This window comes from Electrophorus electricus, chromosome 3, assembly GCF_041902795.1.
Source record: "Electrophorus electricus isolate QZ-2024a chromosome 3, ASM4190279v1, whole genome shotgun sequence".
Lineage (NCBI taxonomy): Eukaryota > Metazoa > Chordata > Actinopteri > Gymnotiformes > Gymnotidae > Electrophorus > Electrophorus electricus.
This window is the reverse complement of record NC_137499.1, coordinates 6,007,439-6,032,500: the sequence shown is the minus strand read 5'-3', so window position 1 is coordinate 6,032,500 and position 25,062 is coordinate 6,007,439. Positions and strand designations below refer to the sequence as shown.

The 25,062-nt window shown below is 47.6% G+C and overlaps 1 protein-coding gene across 5 annotated transcripts in view; it reads right to left on the bottom strand.

The window, feature by feature from the left end:
- Positions 1–25,062, bottom strand: part of adamts17 (ADAM metallopeptidase with thrombospondin type 1 motif, 17) — an 83,856-nt gene that overhangs the window by 38,846 nt on the left and 19,948 nt on the right. For all 5 annotated transcript variants that reach the window (XM_081710024.1, XM_035525689.2, XM_035525697.2 and 2 more), the window contains 7 exons: positions 24,092–24,135; positions 12,875–12,980; positions 10,097–10,237; positions 7,730–7,880; positions 6,199–6,300; positions 5,729–5,874; positions 1,391–1,560 (listed from right to left, as the gene is read on the bottom strand). In XM_081710024.1, coding sequence (XP_081566150.1) covers positions 1,391–1,560; positions 5,729–5,874; positions 6,199–6,300; positions 7,730–7,880; positions 10,097–10,237; positions 12,875–12,980; positions 24,092–24,135 — 860 coding nt within the window. The remainder of the gene's footprint in view (positions 1–1,390; positions 1,561–5,728; positions 5,875–6,198; positions 6,301–7,729; positions 7,881–10,096; positions 10,238–12,874; positions 12,981–24,091; positions 24,136–25,062) is intronic.

Below are 25,062 nucleotides of genomic sequence, written 5' to 3'. Positions count from 1 at the left end.
GGTGCACTTGGTCCACGCAGCTGTCTTAGCCTTCTTCATCAGAAGATCAAAAAGTCTCTGTGGACCGTCCTTATGTACGAGTGGTCCTTACGTTAGCCGTCTGCTTCTCTGAGACGGTGTTTGTTCCTGGCGTGCTGGAGTTTTTCTGCTTGAGTGCTTTTTCAGGCACTCTCCCTGTGCTACGGGCTTAGCGGTGCACGGACAATGGTCGAGGTAATTTGTGGAATTCAAATAAATGTCTATCCGTGGAACAGACGATAATCAGGGCAGGGCATTTGAAATCAAATTGCCCTGGAAACATAAAGCAGGGCAGGAGAGAGCTGAAGCACGTGTCCAGGTCTGGGTGAAGGAACTGGAACTTTATATAATGCATGAGAGGGAGTGTTGAGGTGCCTTTATGAAACACGATCTGACTTTCTTTGCATTTTTTGACTTTGCACAGCCTTGCTGAAGCCAGTCTGTGGGAATAGAGTGTGACAGACTTCCAGTGCACACTGCCGTGGACGACATGGTACCTACTGCCGGTCAGAGACAAGTGGGAGACTAATGCAGTGATTTTGTGTGTGTGTGTGTGTATGTGTGTGTTTGTTTGGTGAGTGTGCATGAGTGTGTGTGTGCTTGTGTGTGTGTGTGTGTGTGTGTGTGTGTGTGTGTGTGTGTGTGTGTGTGTATGTGCATGCGTTTGTGTGTGTGGTGAGTTTGCGGTGCGTGTGCTTGTGTGTGTACGTGTGTGTGTGATTATGAATGTGTTGTGGATGGGATGCTTGTGTGTGTGTGTGTGTGTGTGTGTGTGTGTGTGTGTGTGTGAGAGAGAGAGAGTGAGTGGCACTTGCAATACATTCGGGTAAACACTTCAACATCCTGCTATTAATAATTTGTGTCGAAAGTAAAATTTAGCATTTTGTGGGTAGCCGAAAATATTCCTCCAGTGACATTCAGCTTTCTGGAACCTTCCACAGTAGAAAGGCTTCAACAATAATGCTAAATGAAAAATAAAATGATAGAAATCTATTATGTTTTGTTTAGCAGGAGTTCTTTATGACTAGCTCACAGAATTAATGCACACAGTTAAACTATACTTCACCAGAGAGGCCAAGGTACCCTTACGATTATGCAGTAAAAATAACGTTAAACATTCTTTTACAATGACATTCAGGCTTCTTCAGCTGAATTCTGTGGGATTCTTTATGCTGTTGGGACTTGACCAGCAGGTATATTTATGTCCACAGACAGCACCCTCATTTACCTACAAGAAACAATGCCCACGGGCCCTAAAACTCCACTCGGTGCAACATTAAAACCCGAAGGTGTCCTTCACACGAGCATGCCGCCTAGCGTGACACAAAGGATTATGTTGTGTGTGTGTGTGTGTGTGTGCGGCACACCTCACCGTCATTTATCATGGCTGTCCACACCTGGTTCTTCTTCTTCCCGCTGTGGCGTTCGTGGGCCTGGCACTGCTGATCACGGAACGTGGGCAGCCCCTTGGCACAGGGAGGGCCCTCGCACACCTCGTGCTCCACGCTGGCCCCGGGACAGTGCCTCCCACCGTGGCCTGGCCTGTACCAGGAGCGCACGCAGTGTTCCAACACTCGAATGCAAAATCGCTCAGCCTCGCGCCGCTCAAAGCGTTCGGCAGCCACACAGTTACATGGATTAATAACACAGATCAGTAATTCAACAACAGAGTTACACGACCTCGTGAAGGAATCAGTTATTGGCAGCAAAAAATGAAGCTGACAGTTTTCTTGTCTGACGGGGAGCTGGTGCCATTCTCTCTAAGCAGTCAGATCCTTTAAAACGAGAGAGTTTTTAAGCCTCGATTTCTAAGGAGGCCCCTTGTTTATCAAACAGCAGAAACATCTGGTATTTTGTGAACCTTCATCTCATGAACCAAAAAAAAAAAAAATCAGGAAGTTTGATCTGCTGCTGTAAACCAAGTCGTCTTGTGACAAATATCACCAGTCTGATTAATTTCACTGGATTCCACAGCAAAAGGACAACGGAGATAGTTGTCCGTGTGGGCCGAGGAGCTGGACATTGATGCTCGGGGTTGAAACACAGAGTTGGACCTTTCCTTCATTCATATCAGAGGGCGCAGCGGGTGAGATCTGATGAGGCAACCATCTGTATAAATACCAGCAGACTGAGGAAAAGTTTAAGGTGTTGCCCTTTAAAAGTATGATTAAACGGCTGCTGCTCCATTGGTTAAAACGGAGTAACAGAGCAAGAATAACCCAAAATAGCATGAGGCCCAGTTGGCACACTGTGTGACCAGGACTCCAGTGATCCGTGCAAATTTGAGTGAAATATACATCTATATGCTCAGCACTCCCAGTACCTGCAGACATGCTCTTCGTGGTAAGGGGATCTTACGTTACAACTGCAACAACAAATTCAATCAAAACCAGGAAAGTCCTCTTTTGGAGTGAAAGGTTTCCAGCAGCTGCCCATGGAACTCTGGTCTAGAGCTAAATGCTCAGGGTTACAGTTCCTGGTGCGTTTCCATTTTAGTGGCTCTACTCTCAGTGGCCAAACCTTGGGTGTGTTCAGACTTGGCCATTTTGCTTTGATGAATGCAAACCCTGGTGTGTGTGTGTTTGGTAAAAATATCACCAGATATGCGCACACCCCTCAAGGGCATTTAGCCCAGCTCTAAACATTGCTGGCATTTTCCTAGTTATTGTCGCAAAATATATTAAAATAGCAGTCCAATCAGGATGTGACGTGTCCTAATTCAGTTTGCCCTGCTGCTCTGTATTGCTATTTTGTCTTTTTTTTTTTGTCATAGTCTACTCCTCAACTGTCTAATGTTAGCCATTTTTATGGAATATTAAAAGTGGCTTAATCACTATATCAGTAGCCTGGAAATAAACAAAGTATAATTACGTAACCATAGTAACCTCTCATAAGCCTCTTTTCCACTGCAGGGCTGGACGCTTCCTAGTACGGACGGTAACTGTGCCTGTTGTATTTATGCACTCACGTGATTTGCACAGAGCACTTACAAATTCTGCTCAGTACGGTATTCTCAGCACAGCTCGCTAACAGTTCGGGCAGGGATTCAGTGACTGGTTGTACACAAGCTGAGGTAAGCCTGCTGTCGCCTCCTCTCATCACCAACATTCGGCATTTCAATCGAGCCCGTGTTGTTTTGCACTCATAAAAAGGAACACTTCAAACGATCCAACTCCTCACATCCACGCCGCGACCAACATTGTTTAGCGACAGAATTATGTCGAGAACCCATCGGTGCCACAATTACTTCCTGACCCTGATTTCTCGCACAACACTTGTGGAAACAGGGAAAAAGAAAACCTCTGGAGTTCGGGTCGTCGCGGAATGGCCTGACACGGTCTTAGTAACTTTGGCCCCAAAGTGGAAAAGAGGGTGCAGAAATCACAATAATGGTAAAAATAGCAATAACAACAATACCCGTTATTTATGCCCTGGTTTTCAAATACCCAAAGACACTGGGAAGGTGAGTAAAATGTTGGCGTTTACTGTTGGAGGGCTTGGATTAAACCTGTGCTTAAGTCCTGTCCTAGCACAGCACCATGGGAGGGAACCAGAAACCCTGCAACGTAACAGAAGTACCAGGTTGGGGCCACACTGGAAAGGGGACTAATGTGAGCTGGAAAGAAATTAGAATATTGAAATAGCTCTGAGGTCATCACGTAAATTAAACATCACAGCGCTGACCTAGGAACAGTTTTTTGTTTTTTTTCCTTCACCTGTCCCTGTTTATTGAAGACAATTCCATGGCCAGGTGTATATGTGGGTGTGATCTGGGCGGTACTCATGACTCTCTGAGGCAGAGGCGTGCGACGAGAAGAAATTACCTCCATTTAAAAGTTCATATCTCAGTTATGAGTTAGTCTCCAAGGCAGCGTAGCCCCGCTGGAACGGACTCGCGACCGCACACCAGCTCACGACCCGCGGGTCCACAAATAGCAGCCAGGTTAAACCTTTACATTTCCTGCTCTCCTCCCACTGTTGCCATGAACAACTCCCCTCCCCTCTCCTCCCCTCCCCTCTCCCCTCCCCTCCCCTCTCCTCCCCTCTCCTCTCCTCCCCTCTCCTCCCCTCTCTTCTCCTCCCCTCTCTCGTCTCCTCCCCTCCCCTCTCTCCTCCCCTCCCCTCTCCTCCCCTCTCCTCCCCTCCCCTCTCCTGCCCTCTCTCCTCCCCTCTCTTCTCCTCCCCTCTCTCGTCCCCTCTCCTCCCCTCCCCTCTCTCCTCCCCTCCCCTCTCCTCTCCTCTCCTCCCCTCTCTCCTCCCCTCTCCTCTCCTCCCCTCTCTTTTACAGTGACAAGTATTTTACATACTTTCCCTTTTTGCTCCAAACACAGAACCATCTTTTGTACTTTTTTGTTTGGCCGGAGCTGGGGGGGTGGGGGCACAGGGGGACTCCTCTTTCCTTTCCTGCTCTCTGTTACCCTTACCCTCCACCACGCGGGGCAGCCGCAAGCCCCACAAATCCGCCCCCCAGCACTGAAGATTCAGCATCTGAGACAGATCAGTGCGCGAAAGAACACCTTCGTGGTATAGAAAAAACACCCGCCCTACTCACAGCAAAGAAAACTGTTACCCAAAAGTCACATAAGCAGCTCTGGTTCCAGCACCTAGCCTCGCACTAGCCAAGGGCAACAAGCAGATTTACTGTTCATCCTAGAATTTATTATCCTCCGAGTTTCCTTAGCAAGCACACATGTGCACATGCATGCACTGGCATGCATGTACATACAAACACACACACACACACACACACACACACGTACACTCACATGCACATATGTGTGTCGCACGATACACACATTCACTCACAGACCCGAATATGTGCGCGCATGCACACACATGCACACACACACACATTCCATGAGGCTGGTTGCCATTGTGATTCACCTCTCGGCAGAGTGGCTAAAAAAATGAATTTCAGCCAGAGCCCAAATAAATCCATCATACTGAGTGCATTGTGACTGGGCCTGGGACTGCCTGGCTGTCCACGGAGAGCTATGGTGCTTTCAGTGGATGGAGACGTGGCCCGCGGCGTGGACGCTGAGAGCAGGCTTAAGAGGCCTTCATATACAGCACAGTAATCCTAAAAAATGTCTTTATTTCTAATGTGCCAGGGGAGTAGTTCTGCAACACGGCGGTGCATTGTCCACAGAAATGTAATAGACATGCTTGCACTAGGTAATATCGGTGTGTGTGTGTGTGTGTGTGTGTGTGAGTGTGAGTGTGAGTGTGTGTGAGTGAGTGTGTGAGTGTGTGTGAGTGTGTGTGTGTGTGAGTGTGTGTGTGTGAGTGTGTGTGTGTGTGTGTGAGTGTGTGTGAGTGTGTGTGTGTGAGTGTGTGTGAGTGTGTGTGTGTGTGTGAGAGAGTGTGTGAGTGTGTGTGTGTGTGTGTGTGAGTGTGAGTGTGTGTGAGTGAGTGTGTGAGTGTGTGTGAGTGTGTGTGTGTGTGTGAGTGTGTGTGTGAGTGTGTGTGTGTGTGTGTGAGTGTGTGTGTGTGTGAGTGTGTGTGTGTGTGTGTGAGTGTGTGTGAGTGTGTGTGAGTGTGAGTGAGTGTGTGAGTGTGTGTGCGTGTGTGTGCGTGTGTGTGTGTGTGAGTGTGTGTGAGTGTGTGTGAGTGTGTGTGTGTGTGAGTGTGTGTGAGTGTGTGTGAGTGTGTGTGTGTGTGTGTGTGTGTGTGTGTGTGTGTGTGTGTGAGTGTGAGTGAGCGGGCTTACGGAGGGTTGTCACACTTCCTCTGTCTGAAGCGAGCTCCGGTTCCGCAGGTGCGGCTACACATGCTCCACTGGTTCCACAGACTCCAGTCCCCATCGATGTGCTGAGGGATAGGAGTCTTACTGACACAGTCACCAGCCCTGCACCACTACCCCAACACACACACACACACACACACACACACACACACCACACACACATTAATGAGCACGGACTCTCTAATATCGACATCATCAAAATTAGCATAGTTCAGAGTATATTAGTATATTAAAGGAATATTTTTGTGGGTAATAATGAAGTGACTAAGAGATACACTTGATATGGTCTTATTACTGAAATATGACAGCTAGCCTCTGATGTCATTCACAACCTCACCAATCTGCACATGCATTAATAAGGGTCTGAACCACTATGAAGTGGGATGTGTCAAAGTGCTTAACGTGTGCGCGTGGAAGCCCATGACGCTCGTCACCTTGTCTGCGCCGCACTCTGTTCCGTCCAGAGGCGGGTCCAGTTTGGTCTTACAGGAAGTGTCCCCTTCCACCAGACACCACAGGCCTGCACACATCAGGTGCTGAAACGACACGGCGTTAGCTTTAATGCGTTGCCCTGACAACGGAACGCGTGGCGTTTGAACGGAGTTCTTCGTCCCTCCCTGGAGGCGCCTCCTGAGGTGCCGGGAGGGGGTTAATCACCGTGTTGCTATGGTTACACCTCAGAATCCGACCCGTAGGCGCGGTTCGCCAGGGCCACCCGTGGGGTGACTACATCGCCCGGGGGAAGGAGAGGCTTTTTAGACGAAACAGGTGCCTACCCTATCAGGAGGGAACGTGACATGCCTGACTGTGCTCTTCTCCAGCTGGCTAAAACTGAACGTCAGCAGGAAGCAACGGACGAGGGGGTGGTGGGTGTCCAGCAAGCCCACATAAGAGCGCTGGCCTGGGCTAAGGTCACGACCTACGACGTCTTCCTCTAGATGGATGTCTTTAGGGTTCGCGAGGTTGAACAGAACCACTGTGCTCCCACAGACTTCGCCTTCGTCCCAATGTGCTCCGAGAGTAACCAAAAGCTTAGACTAGATCTCGTGCAGGTCTCACTCCTCAGCACCTCCCACTGCACTTGAGGAGCAGAAATATGGGAGTGAGAGCTATATAACACTCAGTCAACCTGGGGTATATTTTAGCTTATTGCTGTAGGGTAAACGCTCTAAAAAATGAGACTTCAGACTTGCGGGGAGGAATTAGGTATGGGTAATGCCTAGCTTGTCATCACCTGCCATCTGTGGTAATGTATTGGCGGTCACTATGGCAACCCAAAATTCACGAGGGAAATCATAAAGGATAAGGCTCCATGTAAGGAAAGTGGCAAGAAAGAGGAAAAAAAAGTGTAAAATGCTCCAGGCAGGTTAAGGAATGGTCTAATTACCTGTTTGGAACTTGTCTCGCGGGCAGTGTGCGAACACGTCTCTTAAAGACAGTTACCATGTTGTTTTAATGTGACAGCCACAAACAATTTTGCGGACGATGCGAGCACTTTGCGGACAGCCCTGGCAGGCCTTCGATCGGAGCGTGGCGTATCCACCTGGGGAGCGCGGCGGAGGGGACGGGGAATCGGAGCCGTCTGCTTTGCCCTGCAAAACGAACTGTCCAAACTGTGCCCACGTAGGACTTTCTCTTTGAATTTTTGTAAAATCCCAGTGCTTTTCTCTTGCGCCAAAGGCTGTTCGGAGGTCCACGCCAGGACTGGGGCAGGCAGACGCGCTTACTTACAGATGTGAAATTGGTCGTAGTTGAAATGCGCGGACTTGACCAAGGTCGCGTCCCCGGGTTAGGTTTTTCCCAACGTGATAACGAGAGCCACAGTGAAATCTGGGGGTTTGGGGGTCGGGTGGGGTGGAGGCCTGGCTTTAGGTTTTGTTAATCCCGCAGTCCTGTCAGGTAATCGCGCAAGGAGCAGAAGTTCGGATCAAACGGCGGGCGGGGTGGCTGGTCGCAGCCACTCACCTCCATGTCTGTGCAGAAGGTGGCGTTGGAGCCGAACAGGATCTGGCACTGCTCGTCGGCGCTGTAGTGCATGCCGGGCAGCTTGGCCGGCAGACGCAGCCAGTAGCGGCTCCGCGGGTCTGTGTGCAGCAGGCAGGCGCTCGCCTTCGACCTGATGTGCAGCAGGGGGCGACAGAGAGCATGTGAACGAGGAGGCCACGCACCACGTGTTACACATGCACGTAAAACTCTCATCTCTGGCTAAGTAGCTAGTGAGTACTAAGCTACGGTGACCAAGTAATGTATACACCTACATGGACAGCCACTTGCAGACAGACACACACACACTTTTATTTTCCGCTTGCCCACCTCAGTGCTTTTCTACTGCAAACTCATGCAAAATATTTGTTTCCCCTGAGGGTAAGACCACCCTCTCGGCGTCCACGCCCCTGGCCTCACTGAAACTCAGACCCTTATAGCCAGACTGTTCTGTTTCCTCCCCCATCCTTCTCCCTTCAGACTCCTCACCTTCCAGACACTGACAACAAACATTTAACAAATATCGTATTCCCCCCAATACTGGGTCCTTAATTCTTAACTCTCAACTTGTGAAAACGCATGAGAGCGCGGTCTTGTACCGGAGACTTCTCCCACATTCCGCTCAAGTTCCCCCGCTCCGAGAGGCTCATGCGCAGAGACAACGGGAGATCTTCGGCTCGTCTGCCATCCCGCTCGGAGACCGCAGAAGGCGTGCCCGACACCTCGAACCGTTGCTTATGAATTCATGTGGTCGTGCGTGAAGCGCCGCATTTAGCTGCATTCGGAAGCTCGTCATGGTCAGTGCTAGCGACGCAGTGCATAAGGAGGCGGCTCTTCAGCTGAGACAGGGCCCGAATCGAAATGGCGAAGCTTTTCTGGTGTGAAATGGGCTTTAAAGAAAATAAGACTAATACCTGCTGATGACCAACTAGCCTCTGACACCTGCTGGGCTGTAAATGGTGCTACAGTCCTGGATGCTTCTTTTTCTACTCTCAGAAAAGTCCGACACTCTGCTTATCTGGTATTCAGGTCGGAGGCGTTTGACTTTCCGCATTAATACTAAACTACGGAGTGCGTGAGCGGATTCATTCTTTCCGGTATATTAACAACCTTCGGCCATGCCAAGAGATCCGGAGATGTAATAAAGGCGCCTTTGAAAATGTCGCGGAGTGAAGGAGCCTGGCGGGAAAACTGGGGAAACCGCTGCCTTTGCCCCGTCAGAGCCGGGCTCCGGTTATAACGGTCTGGCCTATACAGAAGTCAGTGAAGCATGGCTGTCGCGCACGGGGGAAGAGTATGGTCCGAGTGTATGTGCAATTTGGACACGGCGCAACCATACACGGACGATCTCCTAAGGAGGCTGGAAGCAGGAACTGATCCTGTGATAGATAATCTAAAACATGAAAAAAAAAGATGGTGGAGTTGAAGTCAAGCCTGCCATCCTGTCGTGTATGACATGACAAAATCCTAATTACCGCTGTGGATTCCGCTGACGTGTCTTTAAACCTGAGGCCCGTTTTGGAAAAGCCTCAAGATGATCTGAGGGGTTGGGGGTGTGTCAGCATCTCGCTGGCTTTGGCAGTATAATCCTTCTGGGAATCAGGTGGTGAATCCTCAACACCAGTGCAAGAACACCAGTCAGGTGTCAGGTATCTACGGCCATTATATCTACGGCCAGTTGATTTTCACTCCCACCTGAACGCCGCGATCAGACGAGCCACCGGTGAACAGGTCAGTATCAAATAACACCAAATCGTGATCAGAATCAAATGACCCTGCAGTTAAAAGACCAAAACACAGCACTGAAACTAACATGAAAATTACAAAGTTATCGGGACGCTCGTCCGTACTGGCGCCCTCACCATTCCGACCAAAGCGGAAACGAGAGGACGTTGTGTTGTCAGCAGATCAAGCACACGTTCAAAAGATCCGTTAGCCCTCCGGTGGCAGGTTCGCGCTTCGGAACGAAGTTCCGTGCGTGGCGGGCAAAGGGGCGGGGGAGGGGAACAGGAAAGTACTGGGTTCCATCACGGCTCGCCGGAGCTCAGGCAGGACGCGGAGGCCGGGGCTCTGCTGACGCCAACCTCCCACGTGCGATTCAAGAGCGCCCACTTATCAGCTCAGCTTATCAACTCTCACCCGCTTCTCACGTGGCCCGAAGCTTGCCTGCAGCTCTGGTTTACGGTGCAGAACAGGCATGTGGGGAGCGGTTTGGTATTTTACGCTCTCGGTGTCAGCGGCCAATAAGACAAAGCGCACCTTCGACCTTCGGCTTAAACGGCACCGGTAATGGAGGTCTGCTGGAATGGTCATGAGGGAAGGGGGAGGTGAGGGAGGATGATTTCTCACCTGAGGAAGTTTTCCAGGTCGTCACGGCTACAGGTGGACCAGGAGAGGTCGCTAGGGTTACGACCCTTGACCCACTCTCCTGACATTATATGGGAGTGGCCAGTGCAAGTAGTGTGGTCATCGTCATGACTCATGCCCATGCTGTAAAGTAGAGAGCGCATTACACACACACACACACACACACACACACACACACACACACACACACACACACTCCTGCAGTTTCATACCACACACATTCCCATAACACTTTAACCACTTCTTTTATGATATAGAGGCGTCTGAGAGGTTTCCCAACGCTTCGTACTGACATCTTCTGACAAGCATTATGGTGTGGAAGCACTTCAAACATTGTTTGGGACACTCCCACAAAATACAAGCACTATTGTCCCAAAGCAGTGGTAGAAGGCCCAACTGTACGAGAGCGAGTGATAGCTGTATTCCTCTCAAGGCCTGTCCTACATTTCTCAAATTAAAAAGACGAATCCAAAGAAAAAACAAATAAAGGCACCCCCCACACACACCCACACCCCAAGCAGCAGTAGAGAAATGCGTGAGCTAGTAAAGCTGGTAACATGTGGGTTTCTGAGCCTTGTTTCCACTCCCCCTCCGAAAGAAATGCAACAAAAGCTTTCAGAGTCAGCAGCAGCTCAGGGGATCTCAGAAATGTTGATGAAAATAACCCTAAAACCAGTTTAAGATTTGACTCTTCCTTCCGTTTTGAGCTGCGGCACAGCCAAGAGATTTATCCAGGAACGTGTGAGATCTTCTTAAGCTGTCGGGACTTGGAGTCCAGGTGAAAGGCTTTGATGCATAAGATAGCCCACACAAGGTCTAACGCATACGCTGATGGAGTGGCCCAAACAGAGCAGGCCTGCAAACATAGGCACGCGCTACGCGGCCGCACACGGCCCACAAGAAGCAGAACGGCTTCACACACCAGACGCGAAGCAAGGCGGCCCGCCGCATGGCAACCTTGGACTAAACGAACAAGACAGCAGTGACGAGATGCAAATCTTTCCTAAGGGCTCGTGAGATTAATTTTCACTTAATGCTCTGATGACAAGTGGCTGTTGGCGTTTGTAAAATAAAGAATTTCCTTTCTGCAACTCTATGTTCCTTTCAACAGAAGGCACTGCTCTCTGCTGTCAAAGCCCCACCACGAACGCTCTCGTGATCCGTCTTGAGGAGCTTTCACGATATCCCTATGAGGTGTGCGGAAATATTTTAGTCCCGCGTCGATGTCGAGACCAACATCGAGTTATTAAAGAAGGCTGTGCCCAGCTCCCTGCTTTTGCTGCATGCTACATTTTGACTAATGATCACATTAGGACGGCAAAACAAATGACCACGGGCAGATTCCAAACGTGGACCGCGCCATTGACATGGGCAAACGGAACTGCTGAAGGAGTCCTTCCCCCATGCAAGGATAAATCCTTTCACTTTTAATTGGTTTCTCAGAAATGGTTCCGTTCCATATATGACCCTTTTCTGACTTAAGGCGATGGTAATATATTAGGCTTTATGATCTCTATAATTACACATTTACTTCAGCAGCTATTCCAAACAAATGATCATTTCATGGATCAAAAACGCGGTGGTGCAAGACTAACGGCCGCGTAATGAAACGTAAATCAGTGCAGCGATAAAACATTCTTCGGTTAAAAAGAAAGGCCAGATAATGTTCTACAGTAACCGCCCGAAGCTAAAAGACTGGGACCATCAGACAGTGGTCAGACGATGAGCTCTGCTAGACTCATTTGGGACAACGAAGCCTTTTCAAGCCTGTAGATTCAGATGTGTCAGGCACCGAGGCTGATGCCAAACGCACATTTAAGCATGTAAATGTCAAGTCGACAAATATAGCGCACACCGCACTAATCCGGGCAAAACCCTACAGCGCCATCCTTAAAACAAGGCAAATGAAATTACGCCTTTTATTCTCTGCAACTAAAGGTCCACTCACACTGCTAATATTTCCACTTTAATAGGTATTTTACAGTGTGAGCACAATGGAGGCTTCTGTGTGTGTCTGTGTGTGGGTATACATGTGCGGCACTGCATGCACAGCCGTATCCGTCATGTCGGCACCGGTCGGTCTCGCTGCTTACCAGTTCATTACTGCCAGCTTTAAAGCCCTCGCCAGGCCAGCGCCGCCCTGCTGGTCACCACCGGAGCGCGGACACTGATTCATCCTCACAACGGTTGCCACCGCGCCGGCGCTAACACTAATACAGCTCGGCTATATTTCTAGACGAGTTTGACGTCGGCTGGCCAAGGCTGGGATATCAAAAAATCTTTTTTTTTAAGACAGGGAGGATAAGCATAATTAGATGTTGTTACTGGGTCAGAATGGACAGTGGCTTAGAGGTGAAATGAACTATGGGCCTTTTTCGACGAACACCCCGCAACCGAAATCAAAGTATGAGACATGCATGGAGAGAAGTGTAAATCAAGCTTCAAGGCAATGCTTCACCCAAAAATGCCAGCAACGAAGGAGGTCCGGCGGGTAGCTAAGGCGTGACAGCACTTGCTCGGTGCTACCGGCCGCGCTCCGTGCCCGACGTCAGCGCTTCTCAGCTATGCTTCTCCTAAAGAAATCCCACTTCATGCTCCGTGGGTGGGGTCGCGCGTGCGCCGTGTCCGTAGCAAGAATGCGCGTGCCCTGCGTGCGCTACGCATGCATGCGTGCGCTGGATGGAGACTCTGCGGTTTAGGGTTCCTCACGTGATACGCAGACGCGCGCGGCGCGTGCGGGTGCGGTGGTTCGAGACTCACTTGTGCCCCAGCTCGTGGGCGATGGTGAAGGCTAGGTTCAGTCCGTTGTCCTCTGCCAACACGCACTTCCTCTTGGTGCTGCATGTGCCGCCCAGGTATGCGATGCCTGTGTGGAAACCAGATCCAACCAGATAAACGGGACGCCCGCACCACGCCACACAGCCTGCTGCTCCTCTAGCTTGAAATTTGTCAGAAGCCACAAGGAGCAAATGTTCCGACCCCCCCCCCGCGCTCTCCTCCTATCCAGATGTTTTCCTGCGCCTCTGCTTTTTGTCCCCAGAAAGTCATGTGTTTAGCACTGATTGCATGTAAATGGGCTGCAAGGCCACTCCATTGCTGGCCCGCCGAATCCGCTCCCAGGCCTGCTCCAGAGCACTGGCTCCGGCTCTCCGTGGTCTCCTCATTCCTGCGAGGTTTGTAATACTGACCCCATTTCTGTTCCAGTTACACTAGGATGATTCACCAGCCCAAACGAGAGCGCTGCCAAAGAGAGAGGGCATGCGGGCTGCCCCCCCCCCCCCCCCCAGGAGCACGGCGGAGACGAGCCGTAGCGTCTCTCCCCCGTGAACTTGTGGAACCCCTCGGCAGCCTCGTTCTGGCTGTGATTTACTGGGCTGTATATTACACGAAGCGATGGCAGACGAAGACGATAGGATGGTTGCGTGTGGGCTGGTTTGTAGTTTGCCACCTGAACTGCGCTGGGGCTCATGCCAAGCATGTCATCCGGAGCAACAGAAGAGCACTGTACTGTAAAACAATATGATGATGGCAGGACAAATTCATGCTCTACAAAACTTTTGAAAGTTTTCCAAAAGTTCAAAACAGATATTCGGTAATTATCATTATTTCATGAATGATTTGTGTTTGGTTTGTTTTGGATTGTAAATGAAACCATAATAATAATAATGTACAATAAGATCTTGCGCATTAAAAGTGCTGTTGCTATAAGGCTAGCATGACCAGTTCGTTGCCTGGCAATCTAAAACAGACTGAAAGAGAGTGACAGGATGTTAACGCGGACTTCACGACTGAGGAATAAAGCTAACACTGCCAAAATCAAGATAAATCAGTTCACAGCTCAACAGAGACCTTTTGACGAAAGATCATTTCATCTGTCGCTGCAACAGGGCACCTGAGCGGGAACTCGGCGGTCCGAGACCCCATCGATCAGTGTCCGCCAGCAGGAACAATATCTTAAAGGCTGTCGCATCATTCGCTATCGCTTTTCTGCTGGCCTGTTCAGACACCTGTTTTTTGTCTATTGCTGGACACTACCCAGGAAGCATTGCTAAGTCCCAGACTGCCATAAATTAAATCAGTGACAAGAGAGTGAAATCAAAGCCAGATGGTTTTTGTTGAAAAAGCAGCGATCTCAACAATTTCATTTGGGATTACTGCGAACACACACAAGTTTTTCGAGTCTCCATCCGTGACTGACATGAGCCTATTTGGAAGTGATTGTGCATGGATGAATATGACTTCATATCGAGAAGCAATGGTTATTTTCAGCCTGTATTTGAAGTCTTGTATATGTACACGGGCACGCTGGGCTCACGAGGCCTAAGAACGATTCACAACTCCAGCGCATTTATCACGGTATTTCTTCATCTTCATTAGCGCTACGGATTAACTGAGCACTTGAGAAGAGCGCTTCTGAAATTTACAAGCTCTGCCATCCGAAGTGGTGTGAGGTTCTGTTATAGTAGTGCACTGTTTAGTCTAATTCACATCCTCAGAAGGAATCGCCTTTCCTTCAGAGTGTTGAAGTATTTCTCAGACCTTCTTTAAAAGCTTTTATTTATATGACTGTTATTCTTTATTGCCTCTACAACAGCTTTTTACTTAAGTCAACCAGGGAAGTTCTAGGACTGAACGTGGAAGCTTCTCCCCATATGAGACTGTAGTTAATATGGTTTACAAAATGTTTGGAGTGGTTTGCCTTTGTAAAGAACCGGTGCCACATATGCTATCATTTTTACCACTAGGAATAAATCAACCTGAAAATGGAGACACTGTCATCTGAACTGTATTCAAGTCAACCAATCAAAGTTGCACTGGTGACATGACCAGAGACGTTGGTCAGTTTATTGTGGTTGACAATCTTTTCCGTATTTCTTTCTTTCGTGTGCACGAGCACACGCAGACTCACACCCACATACACCAACACATGTTTATTATTACAACTTTGATTAAAAAAGGTTCTATATTAAATAAATGCTAACACTATCATCTATTTTAAAAGCATAATTGAAAAAAAAAAGCATACTAAGGGCATAATACAAAAGATTAAATAAAAGGCTTAAAACATAATGAATGCAGCGTCTGTTCACGTTGCTTTTATTTCACAGCCATTTGAAACCATGGCGGACCCAGCAGGGCAGCAGCGTTTAACACTACAGTCTAGTCAATAAACACATCTGGAACACGACTTGCATGCTAGCACTGACTGGCGAACAGTACGCTAGCATTGACACTATGCACCATTCCCATATGTGAACAATCTCAGGCTGAAGAGGATCTGGTTTAGAATGGATTTACCTTATGCCATCTGTAAGCACGTCCCAGTGGGGCATTGCCAATTAACGGCAACAAGGCCCGGTGGTCCTTGGACGCAGCACAAAATGAGAACATACGATCTGCTGGAAACCGCCTCGTTCCCTGAGCTGATAACACGAGAACCGGCTGTTGAGAAGAAATGTTTCGGTTTAAGGGTTCGTATCCCAACCTGTCCTACCAAGAACACTCGCCAGAAGCTGATGGTGGGAAACAAAACCACCTTTCTTGAACAGCGCACACAAACAGCAGGTTGGATAGAAGACAGACACTGTCCTACATTCTTACACAAATTTTCCCTCACTTCTTTGTGATTATACCCACTGACTATCAAGCGTCACATCGACAGTCAAATTTCAGGACCGTTTCTGTATGCATCCCAGGGTTTGTTTTGCATGGATTTGTGTGTTGTGTGCATGCGTATGTTGATGGTTTTTTTTTACGAGAAACTCACGTGGGTTAAGCAGAGATGACCGACAGGTTGGACTTAACGAGGGAGATGAACCCGCACGGAGGCATGCAGACACGCACGCAGTCACGCCTTTGGCTCGGGCAGTGTGGTCCGGACGGCACACGATGATGCTTTTCTTGCATCTCAAAGAGCAGTAACTAACCCAAACCCCTGTCAGACACGCACGAGAGCAGGACAGCCATCGGAGGTGATGCTCAGTGATGATGCCCACAGCATGGTTCAGGAAAGGTGAGCAAATTCACAGGAAATGACAGGCTGTCTGTTGAGCCATAACAACTGGGTCATGCCCGCTACTCCCTCTTTCTGCCGTCCACTTCAGCTTGAACCAAGCTAAGCTGGACTGATTTGGTTCAGGACAACAAGGCGAACCAAAATGTGGGACTGAATTCAGATGATGGCTGATCCAGACAGAATTTTACTCAGCAATGCCCAACTGTTCCAAAGTCTTCTAAACAGCTTTTAAAATGGCGAGAAGTACATCAAGCCAATCTTTCAGGATTCAGGATAAATATATAAGGTTTCAAAATGTTAATTTATAACAATTCGAAGCTTTAAGCAATGTGCTAAAATGAGCATCGCAACCAAAACACAATCACATCTTTCTGTTCTGTGCAAGCCCCAAATGTGGAATCAGAATCAGAATTTAACTGATGACCACATTGTGATTATGAGCTCATTTAACAATAGTTTTTAACCTCATGTTTTCAAAACAATTCATCACTCTAATCCCAAACTGCTGTTCCTTATTGCAAAACATATTTTGCTTCCAAATGCTGACATTTCAAAATATCATTTTCAATTATATTTCTACTCACTGCAATATGCTTTGTATCATATTAAAAACACATTGGTGAACACTTAATGTGACATGGTTAAAGACTGGCTTTCTCGATTTGTTGCATCACGTAAATACCTTGATTTATGAAAACATAGAGCACTTATCAAGAGCATCTGAGATTGGCCAGAATGCTTCCAGCATGATAAAAAAAAAGGTTGTTAGCCTGCTGCAGAATGAAATCAATGTTTTTAACATTTTATGCAGCTCCAACATTTTATGCAGCTCTATATGATCCTATAGCTAAGATGATCTGCATTTCTGCTCACCAGGTAGCAGATAGTGCATGACGTCAACGCTACCAGAGTCTGGGATTTGATTCCCAGGAAGCACAAGCTGAAATAACCTTTCATACAACTGGCTGAGCTGCACAAGTAAGAATTAATGGACTTGTTTATTAATGGCCAGTAAATTTGGATAATCGCAAATCTTTCTGTTCTTTTGAACAAATCATGATAAATTAGCTTGAAAGGAAGCACATCTCCACATACTACATTATTCTCTATGGCTACATCATTCAGTGCTTTCAGAAACAAAGCCTGAGACTTGCTCGTTGACACACACACATGTACATGCACAACAAAACACCCCCCCACACACACACACACTCACACACACACGCACACACACACAAAGACCAGTCTCTGAGGTAATGCATGGCTGTGTTGTTAGTGGCAGCGTACAGGATCGGGGAGGCCAGCGTTTGTGATGTCGAAAGCCGGGAACAACGAAACAACTCCACTGGGCTGCAGCACCGTCGGCTCCGTCTGACTCATCACCTAACGGCATCCAGCGAGACAGGATCCCGCTCAGCGCAGGACACACAGGCCTGTGGAGGCCCTGCAAACGCTCCCTTGCGTTGCAGGAGTTCTCTAATGATTTATGCTTAACGGGTTAACGAGCCGTTTGAGCATGAAGGCAACTTCGTGTCCAGCAGGGCGGCAACATTCTCGCGGAGGGCCCACTGTTGAATTTACCGGCTTGGCACTGGAGGGACGGGAAAGGCTAGCTCCGCAGAACCTGACTGAGGAGCGTCTGGCCCAAGACATGACGCACGCCGGCTCTATATGCGCACGCGTAGGTAATGAAATGGCTAATTCCTCCTAAACCGTTAGCCTGCATCACCTCCGACGGTTATCCATCAGGACTCTTGCCCCTCGGCTTTCGGTTTGCTAGCGAACCGAACAGAGGAAGCGAGAAGCCGCTGCACACGGCTTTACCCTGGAAACCCCCCCCTCCCGAAGTCTGCCCCAGACAGTGTGATAGCTAACATACGAAGAAAACCAAACAGATCAATCTGAGGGCTCTTGCTGTTTTCAAAAGGTGCTCCAAAGTTTGCAAAATATATCGGGCATGGACTGAAGCATAACGACGTTCATTTTTCATGAAAACATCAACGCCCACGAGGCACGGAGCGCCTGACTGGGTGTTCACAAAAGGGAACTGGGTCACGCTGTAAAGGCAGGGCTGCTGAGCAAGAGGGTGGGGTGCTTCCACCCAGATGAGCGCCCACGCTCCTCAAAACCCCTACCGCTCCCTCTGAGGGCGGGAAATCAGCCAGCCACTCCGGAGTCCTGCAACAATAACTGAAAATTCGCTTGGATGTCCGGAATCGTTACGCTTCTGAAGTACAATGTGCCCGGCGCCTTCGGCTTACGCGGCCGAGCGTGGTTGCGGCAACGTGCCCGTGCAGACGGGTTTTCAACTTTAGTGGCATCTGCACGCTCTTGCCCGTGGCAGGCGGCAGCAGGTGGCTGACATTTCTTCTGATTAGGGTAGCTTGTCCAGATTAATGAGAGGTACTAATTTGAGACTCAGAGCAGACGAGCAGGAACAGAGAACTAGCAGGCCCGCTCTTACGTCACATACATTACCGGGCCTCATTGAACTGACGTGACCTCTGTCACTGACACTGAACTCATTTACTTTTACTACCTGTCAGGAAACTGACCGAATTAAATTTGTTTATGTTGCGCCGAAATATTGCTCATTGTTTTAACAGGAATCATATTAAAACCCGACTGAGGGGAGGGGATTTGCTATAAGAGCTACACTTTTCAGATGTGTTTTGCTCATTCCTGAGTGTTTTGTTTTAGGGAGCATGCATCTCCTATTTATTCCGGCTGTGTCACTCCTCGAAAAAGCGAAATTTCTGTGTATTTCTTTTTATTATTTTGCATTTTATATTATATTTTGGTATTATTTCTACTTTTGGTTGCTTGTGTTTGTTTTGGAAAATTGTTTATTTTATACCTGTCATTTGAAGGCATTTTATTTCTGTTTCAGTTCTTTTCCTTGTCTGATGATTTCTTTGTATCTGCTTTCACCTGAGGCAGGAGCTTTGCCTGGTTATGGAGATACGGATTATTCTGAGGGGGGCTGGCATAGCAAAGCAAGCCATGCTTGCTTCATGGAAAAAGTAAGGTCTGTTTTTCCTTACGGCATCGGTGCTCTAGCTAGAGAGAGCCTATCTCTGACTGATAACAGTCTACCCCAGTCAGTCGCCCCCTCCCCCGTTTTGTTGACACATTTCTTCGATTGTAACTGGGAGAATTCAGGTTATTTTTCATTACTTCACCCGGCACTTTTCGCTCTGGGGTATGCCTAAATCTGGAAGTTCTTGGTGAAACCGCCGTTCCACTCAACCTACCTCCACAACAGAGCGTCTGTTCTATGGAACCGAAGGAGAGTAGCCTGGTGCCATTTTTTAACATTTGTATTTGTAATTTTGTACTTTTAGAATTTATTTTTCTTTACACGGCATATTATGTGTTCTTTTTTGGATACGGTGTACTTACATGTTACTGTGCTATGCCGAATTGAAATTGGTTAAAATATATCCTTAGCTCAACAATGGCCTTGTCTTCACCAAGCCTGTAACCAGATCACCTGGCATTGCCCATGAAGGAGAATGCTCACAAAAACATCCATTAGGTAAGGAGTTACCACAACATTAATACATGCAGCTGTTATTAATACCACAGTTTCGGAAAAGGAGGTTTTGTAGGCTAAGTAACCCCGAGCCCCTCCAAACACGGCGGGCTCATTCAAGAATGTTTAGGCTAAGTTTATGGCCTGAGCGAACTGTACGCAATTTTCCTCGAAGCCCCCTATGGTCCTCTCAGAACAGGAAACACCGTGGTAAACCCACCCAGCGGGAGAGTTTATAAAACCGGGGCGGCGATTCGGAGCAGCAGATGTCATGATCCTTCCTGGATTACATGATGTACTGCTCTGTGCCTCAGTTCACATGTCTGCCTTTCCTTCCAGGTAACACACGAGGTCAGAGCCAAGGTGGGCTTCAGGCTAAATCTCAACTCCCAAATGTCAATCACTGAGTGGGCAAATGTGATTTGTTTCTGAGGAGGAGAATGGGAGACCCATCGTAAGTCGTTGCCGGGGCAACGGCCTCGGGCTGTTTTGTATTGCGTTTTCTTCAGGGGTTAGCCCAGGCTCTTCAGCCTGGTATGTTGCTGTTACAGTAGCTGACGTAGGCGTGGGAGTTTTTGGAGGTGGGCATTGTTTGCCACACGGCTTGGAAGATGTCCACTTCGGTGGGGTAATCATCGGCGAGACGTGACGAAGTCGTGCAGGAGACCCCCTGACATCAATCCTCAGACGGGGGGGACTCGGGGTAACCAATATCGTCTACAGAGCAGTGAAGCACGAAGATGAACCATCCCAGTTCAAGTGGCTGGTAAAATCAGCAGCTTTTGACGAACCCTTTCCAGTGTTCTTCAGAACGGGTTGGATATGCCCGACCTCTTTTAACACAAATGGTTCTGCCTCTGTGTCAATACACCAACAGAATGAAGTGGAATGTAGAAGTGGAATCTCCAGCAGTGAACAACCAATGGCATGCACAATCTCTGGCTCCACTGCATGAGCTACCAGCAAGTTTTTGTGCCAAAAGGGAAACTGGCTGAAACTTTGCCGAGCTGGCCAGCGAGACCGACTGCTCTCACAGGAAGCAGCAGGAAGTTCTGTGCCATCACTGCTGTGGAAATGGTCTGGCTTCAGGTCTGACCAAGCACATGTCCATCAAGTCCATCACACTAGCTGTTTAAACCAAAAGTGGCTAACCTATAGAAATCCTCTCATCATTTGGGGCTTATTGGCCCAGTCCCTCCCTAAAAGTATGTGGTCTAATAATCGGATGTGTGCGTGATTTACAGTGAAGAAGGAATAAAGCATGTGTAGATCAGTGAGTCGAGACCCATCGCGTGTTCGTCCGGCCAGTATCTGAGGCTGCACTACAAATGCTGCACTAGTGTAAGACTTTTTCTTTCCCCTCCCTCACTTACTCACTGAGTCACTACCTCACTCCTTCACTGCCTCCCTTGTTCTTTCAGCTTTGCTTAACTCCTCCATGTCCTCCCTCACTCCTTTAGCTGGAACCTCTGGAACAAGGTTCCTTTGCTGTACCAACTGACTTAAAAGTCTATTTAGGAACTCCTTACCTGTTTTTGTCTGTATCCCCTTTTAAAAATACACAACTAAGAATTTTACTGGTTGAACTTTTAAAACTTTTTCTCTGAAAAAAAAAAATGTTGAAAAGTTCACCACTCTTTAATTTTCTGTGAAATTACATTAAATAGCTATAACGAGCCAAAGAAATATCATTAGACCCTCAGGTATGGCAAAAGAATTAATCTGGCCCTAAGTTTTATCTGATGGACTTTGAATATGCCACTTGGTGGAAAGAGCACGGCAAGACCACAGCTTTCAAACAATGGAAAAGCAAATTTACATGCATCACCTTAGGGAATGAGTCAACCATTCCTGTCTCACAGCACATCTCAAAGGGTTCCTTGTAAATAACTAGGGGGAAAAAAAAGCCTCTCTCTGATCCTTGAGATCTAAAGGATAAGACCTCTGCGACTCCCTTACACCTCTGAAAGATCCTTCCTGCTTGTGTGAAAGGGGGAAATTCCTTTCCATCACTAACAACATCTGATGGATTAACGGGCAATAGATCTGGGAGATTAAAGGGTGATTCCAGACTGTATAATGTGGTTTTGAAGCGCTAGCTTTAGGGCCCATTTAAAAGCAGGAAGGCTATAACAGAGGGTATTCAATATACAATACAATTCAATATTAGATATTCTATTAAGTCATTGCTTTGTTTTTCAATTGCTTAGCTAGCTTTTAATAAATGGTGTTTCTGCAAAAAAAGAGAACTGAGTATTTTGTATTACTTTATAAATGGAAATTATCCTCAAAAGCGCAAAAAACAGGCTGACTTGGCTTTTTCAGAGTGAAGTAAATTTTTGGCTTTGAAACATATAAATCAAAATTTGGAATGGATGCTCTCCAGTATTACATAATCTGAATCAGAGGATTCCTAGGAGGTAACCTCATCTTAAAACCACTATGTTTAGAATGGTATAAATTATTCACAGAAAGAAAAAAGAAGAACGTGCCAAAAGCGATAGTTTCGTTTTTGTTCTATGTTGTTGAAAACACTGCAAGCTTTACGAGCCATTAATTAGAAATAAATTGACATAAGCAGTCCCACTTTTGTGCATACCAGCGCTTCAGTTCATGCCATGAAGAGGCATTTTCAACTGGAATAATTTCTTTTGAAATGTTGAAGAAGCTTCACCTTAGTGTCGGAGACCTTAAAGGAAGAACTTGCTAATGCTCTTCCAGACAAACGTGAAAACGCTGGAGTCCCTTTCTTCCACCTCAGTGTCTGAAGGCTCTCATTATCCTCCGGCTTGCACAGCTACAGGAACCGCTTTGCGAGTGTTCGGCCTAAGAGCCGTGTGTTTTTCCAAGAGGACACTTCCAGCTAAGGGAACTGAGTCTGATATGTATGAGCTCATTGCTCTGGTCCAGTTCCACGGTGGGGCCTTCATGGAGATCCAGTGCTTCTTCCCAATCGGTGTCATTCGAATCTCACCGGACAGTGTCCAAGCTGTTATCCTAAGGCCCTTCCAGAACTAGAGACGAACATATCTAAAAAAGAATTGTAGGGCGGACAGTGCAATCCTAATCGTACAAAGTATCTTATAGTCAGAATTAAGTGAATGGAGATGTGAAGGCAGACGTGGACATTGGTGGATTCATATAACATGTCTAGACAGGGTGAGGTTGCCTGGCTGATACTACGATGGGGAGGTGGGGGATGGGGTCTACTTTTATGTCAGTCTTCCCTTTGGGAAAACAAGGCCACCCAGAAGGAGAGAGGTGCAAAAAGACGTCATTCCGAGAGTGCCATGATTCATTGTACGAATAAGAGCACCCATCCATGCTGGTTCCATCATGCCATATCACTTCTATTTCACCCTAGCTTTCAGGCTGCTGACAATGTGCTTTTCAGTGCGTTTAAGACAGCCTGTCTGTGGTAGAGACATGTTCAGTTTCGCTACCACCATGTCTTATTTACAAGCAAATGCACTTCAGGTTTTAACAGCAGTGACTGGCAAGTGCACCTTTTTGGAGGGTGGTGTTAAAATTCACACCTCTTAATCTGCACGGGACAGCTTTGCTAAATGTGCCTGCTGGTGTGTGATTGTACATTTGCACGGAGTTCAGAACAGAGACACATTGCGACACACTGCTGTTTTGCTCCCTGGGTGGATGGCGTGTGTCAGGGGTCAAGTCATCTGTCCCTCTAGTTTCCATGGCAGGAATCTACAGAGCGGTGAGGGGCGTCAGAGTTCGACGATTTCCAAGCATTGCCCAGCTGTCGCTAGCCAGGCCGAGCACCTTTCCTGTGCCGTGTGCATGAGGGACGTCTGTCATTCCAAATGCCACGACACCTGGTTGGTTTCAGTACAGCCTGAGCATGGTTTGCAGTGTGGTCTGGGGCGAAACCCCCCCCTGCCTACGCTCCATCCGGTGCACCTGCTGCCGATGACTACGCAGTTCGGGGGAAACTGAGTCGCACCTGTGGTGTAAATGCTTAGCAGGTGGGGACCAAAAGATGCATAGCGTTTGCAAAACAATGCACAGCTTGTCTGATTCAGTCAGAATGACAATGATTTTTCTCACAGTCTTGTCACAAGCTCATGCATAAATACTAGCAGACGTAGAGTGCGTATCGCAGTTCTGGTTTGCTATGAGGATTACAAAGCCTCTGATTAATTTCCATCTCCACCCACTCAGACAATCCTGGAACCACAGTCAAGTTAAAGGAAGACATAGTGAGAGGGGGAGTGATGCACAAACATCATCATTTGCTAGTTCAAGAATTTTCACGCAGACGTCTGACATCTTAACTGCCGTAATTTTGACCCCCTTTTTTTTCAGATTGCATTTTTTGGATCCATTTTTTTTTTAAGGCTGGCCCACATTCTGAAGCTTTGTGAGCGCAAACGTGCTAACGAAGGCGTGGTTTAGAGGTACTCACCAACAGTGTCACAGGGCTCGTCTTTGTGGACACAGAAATCTGTCCTGAAATAATGGAGGAGAGAGAGAGAGAGAGAGAGAGAGAGAGGGAGGGAGAGAGAGAGAGAGAGAGAGAGAGAGAGAGAGAGAGAGAGAGAGAGAGAGAGAGAGAGAGAGAGTTAACAAGTATTTTAAACAGATTTCTTGAAAGGTAGGAACGTAGTTGGTGAGACCAGGGTATGGCGGCTATGAGTCTGTGCAGGATGACAATTTGGATTTCAGTAAAAAGCATAAAAATAAAAACCGTACTCCTCTTAGCATATTTTGTTTAGCTAATGCAGTGCTTTTCTTGGGGCCTGAGTTTCAAAAAAGAAATAGCTTGGAAATAAGAAAAAAAGTCTGAAATCTATTTGTGCTTGCCTCCTTATTGAGCCTCCCTTGATTAAACTCTTGGAAATGGATTACTGACAATAACAGACAATTAATTGCATCTGGTATGAATCACTTACATTTCCTTTTAAAAATGTTTATTTGCATGACTCTTAAAAAACCTAATCAAAGGAAAGCGAAACGTAAACAGAACTTTTGCTCCACGAATGCCACAATGTCCTCTGAGTAAGAAGACAAAACAATTAAGTTATCTTGCACTCCTGCAAAACTTCACAATAGGAGGACAGACTTTTCCAGACTCTTCTGACAGCCATGGGAGCCAACTAAAAGCACATTGTTGGATCCATGGTAATGCCATCTCACTCCCACCCTAAGGCATTGTGGGGCATCCAACAACGCAGTCTTCTGCTGGTGCTAACTTTACAGTGCTAACTGGGGTAAAGGTGAATGTTAGTGACACATCTGAGCTTGAAATGCCTTACAACAAACGGAGACGTCAGCTATGAAATGGCAGACGCTACAGGAGGTGGCGTTTTCACACGACCCCCAGCCCCCGCTGATCCCGTCCTGGAGCTGAGCAAGGTGTTAACAGCAGCATGTCAG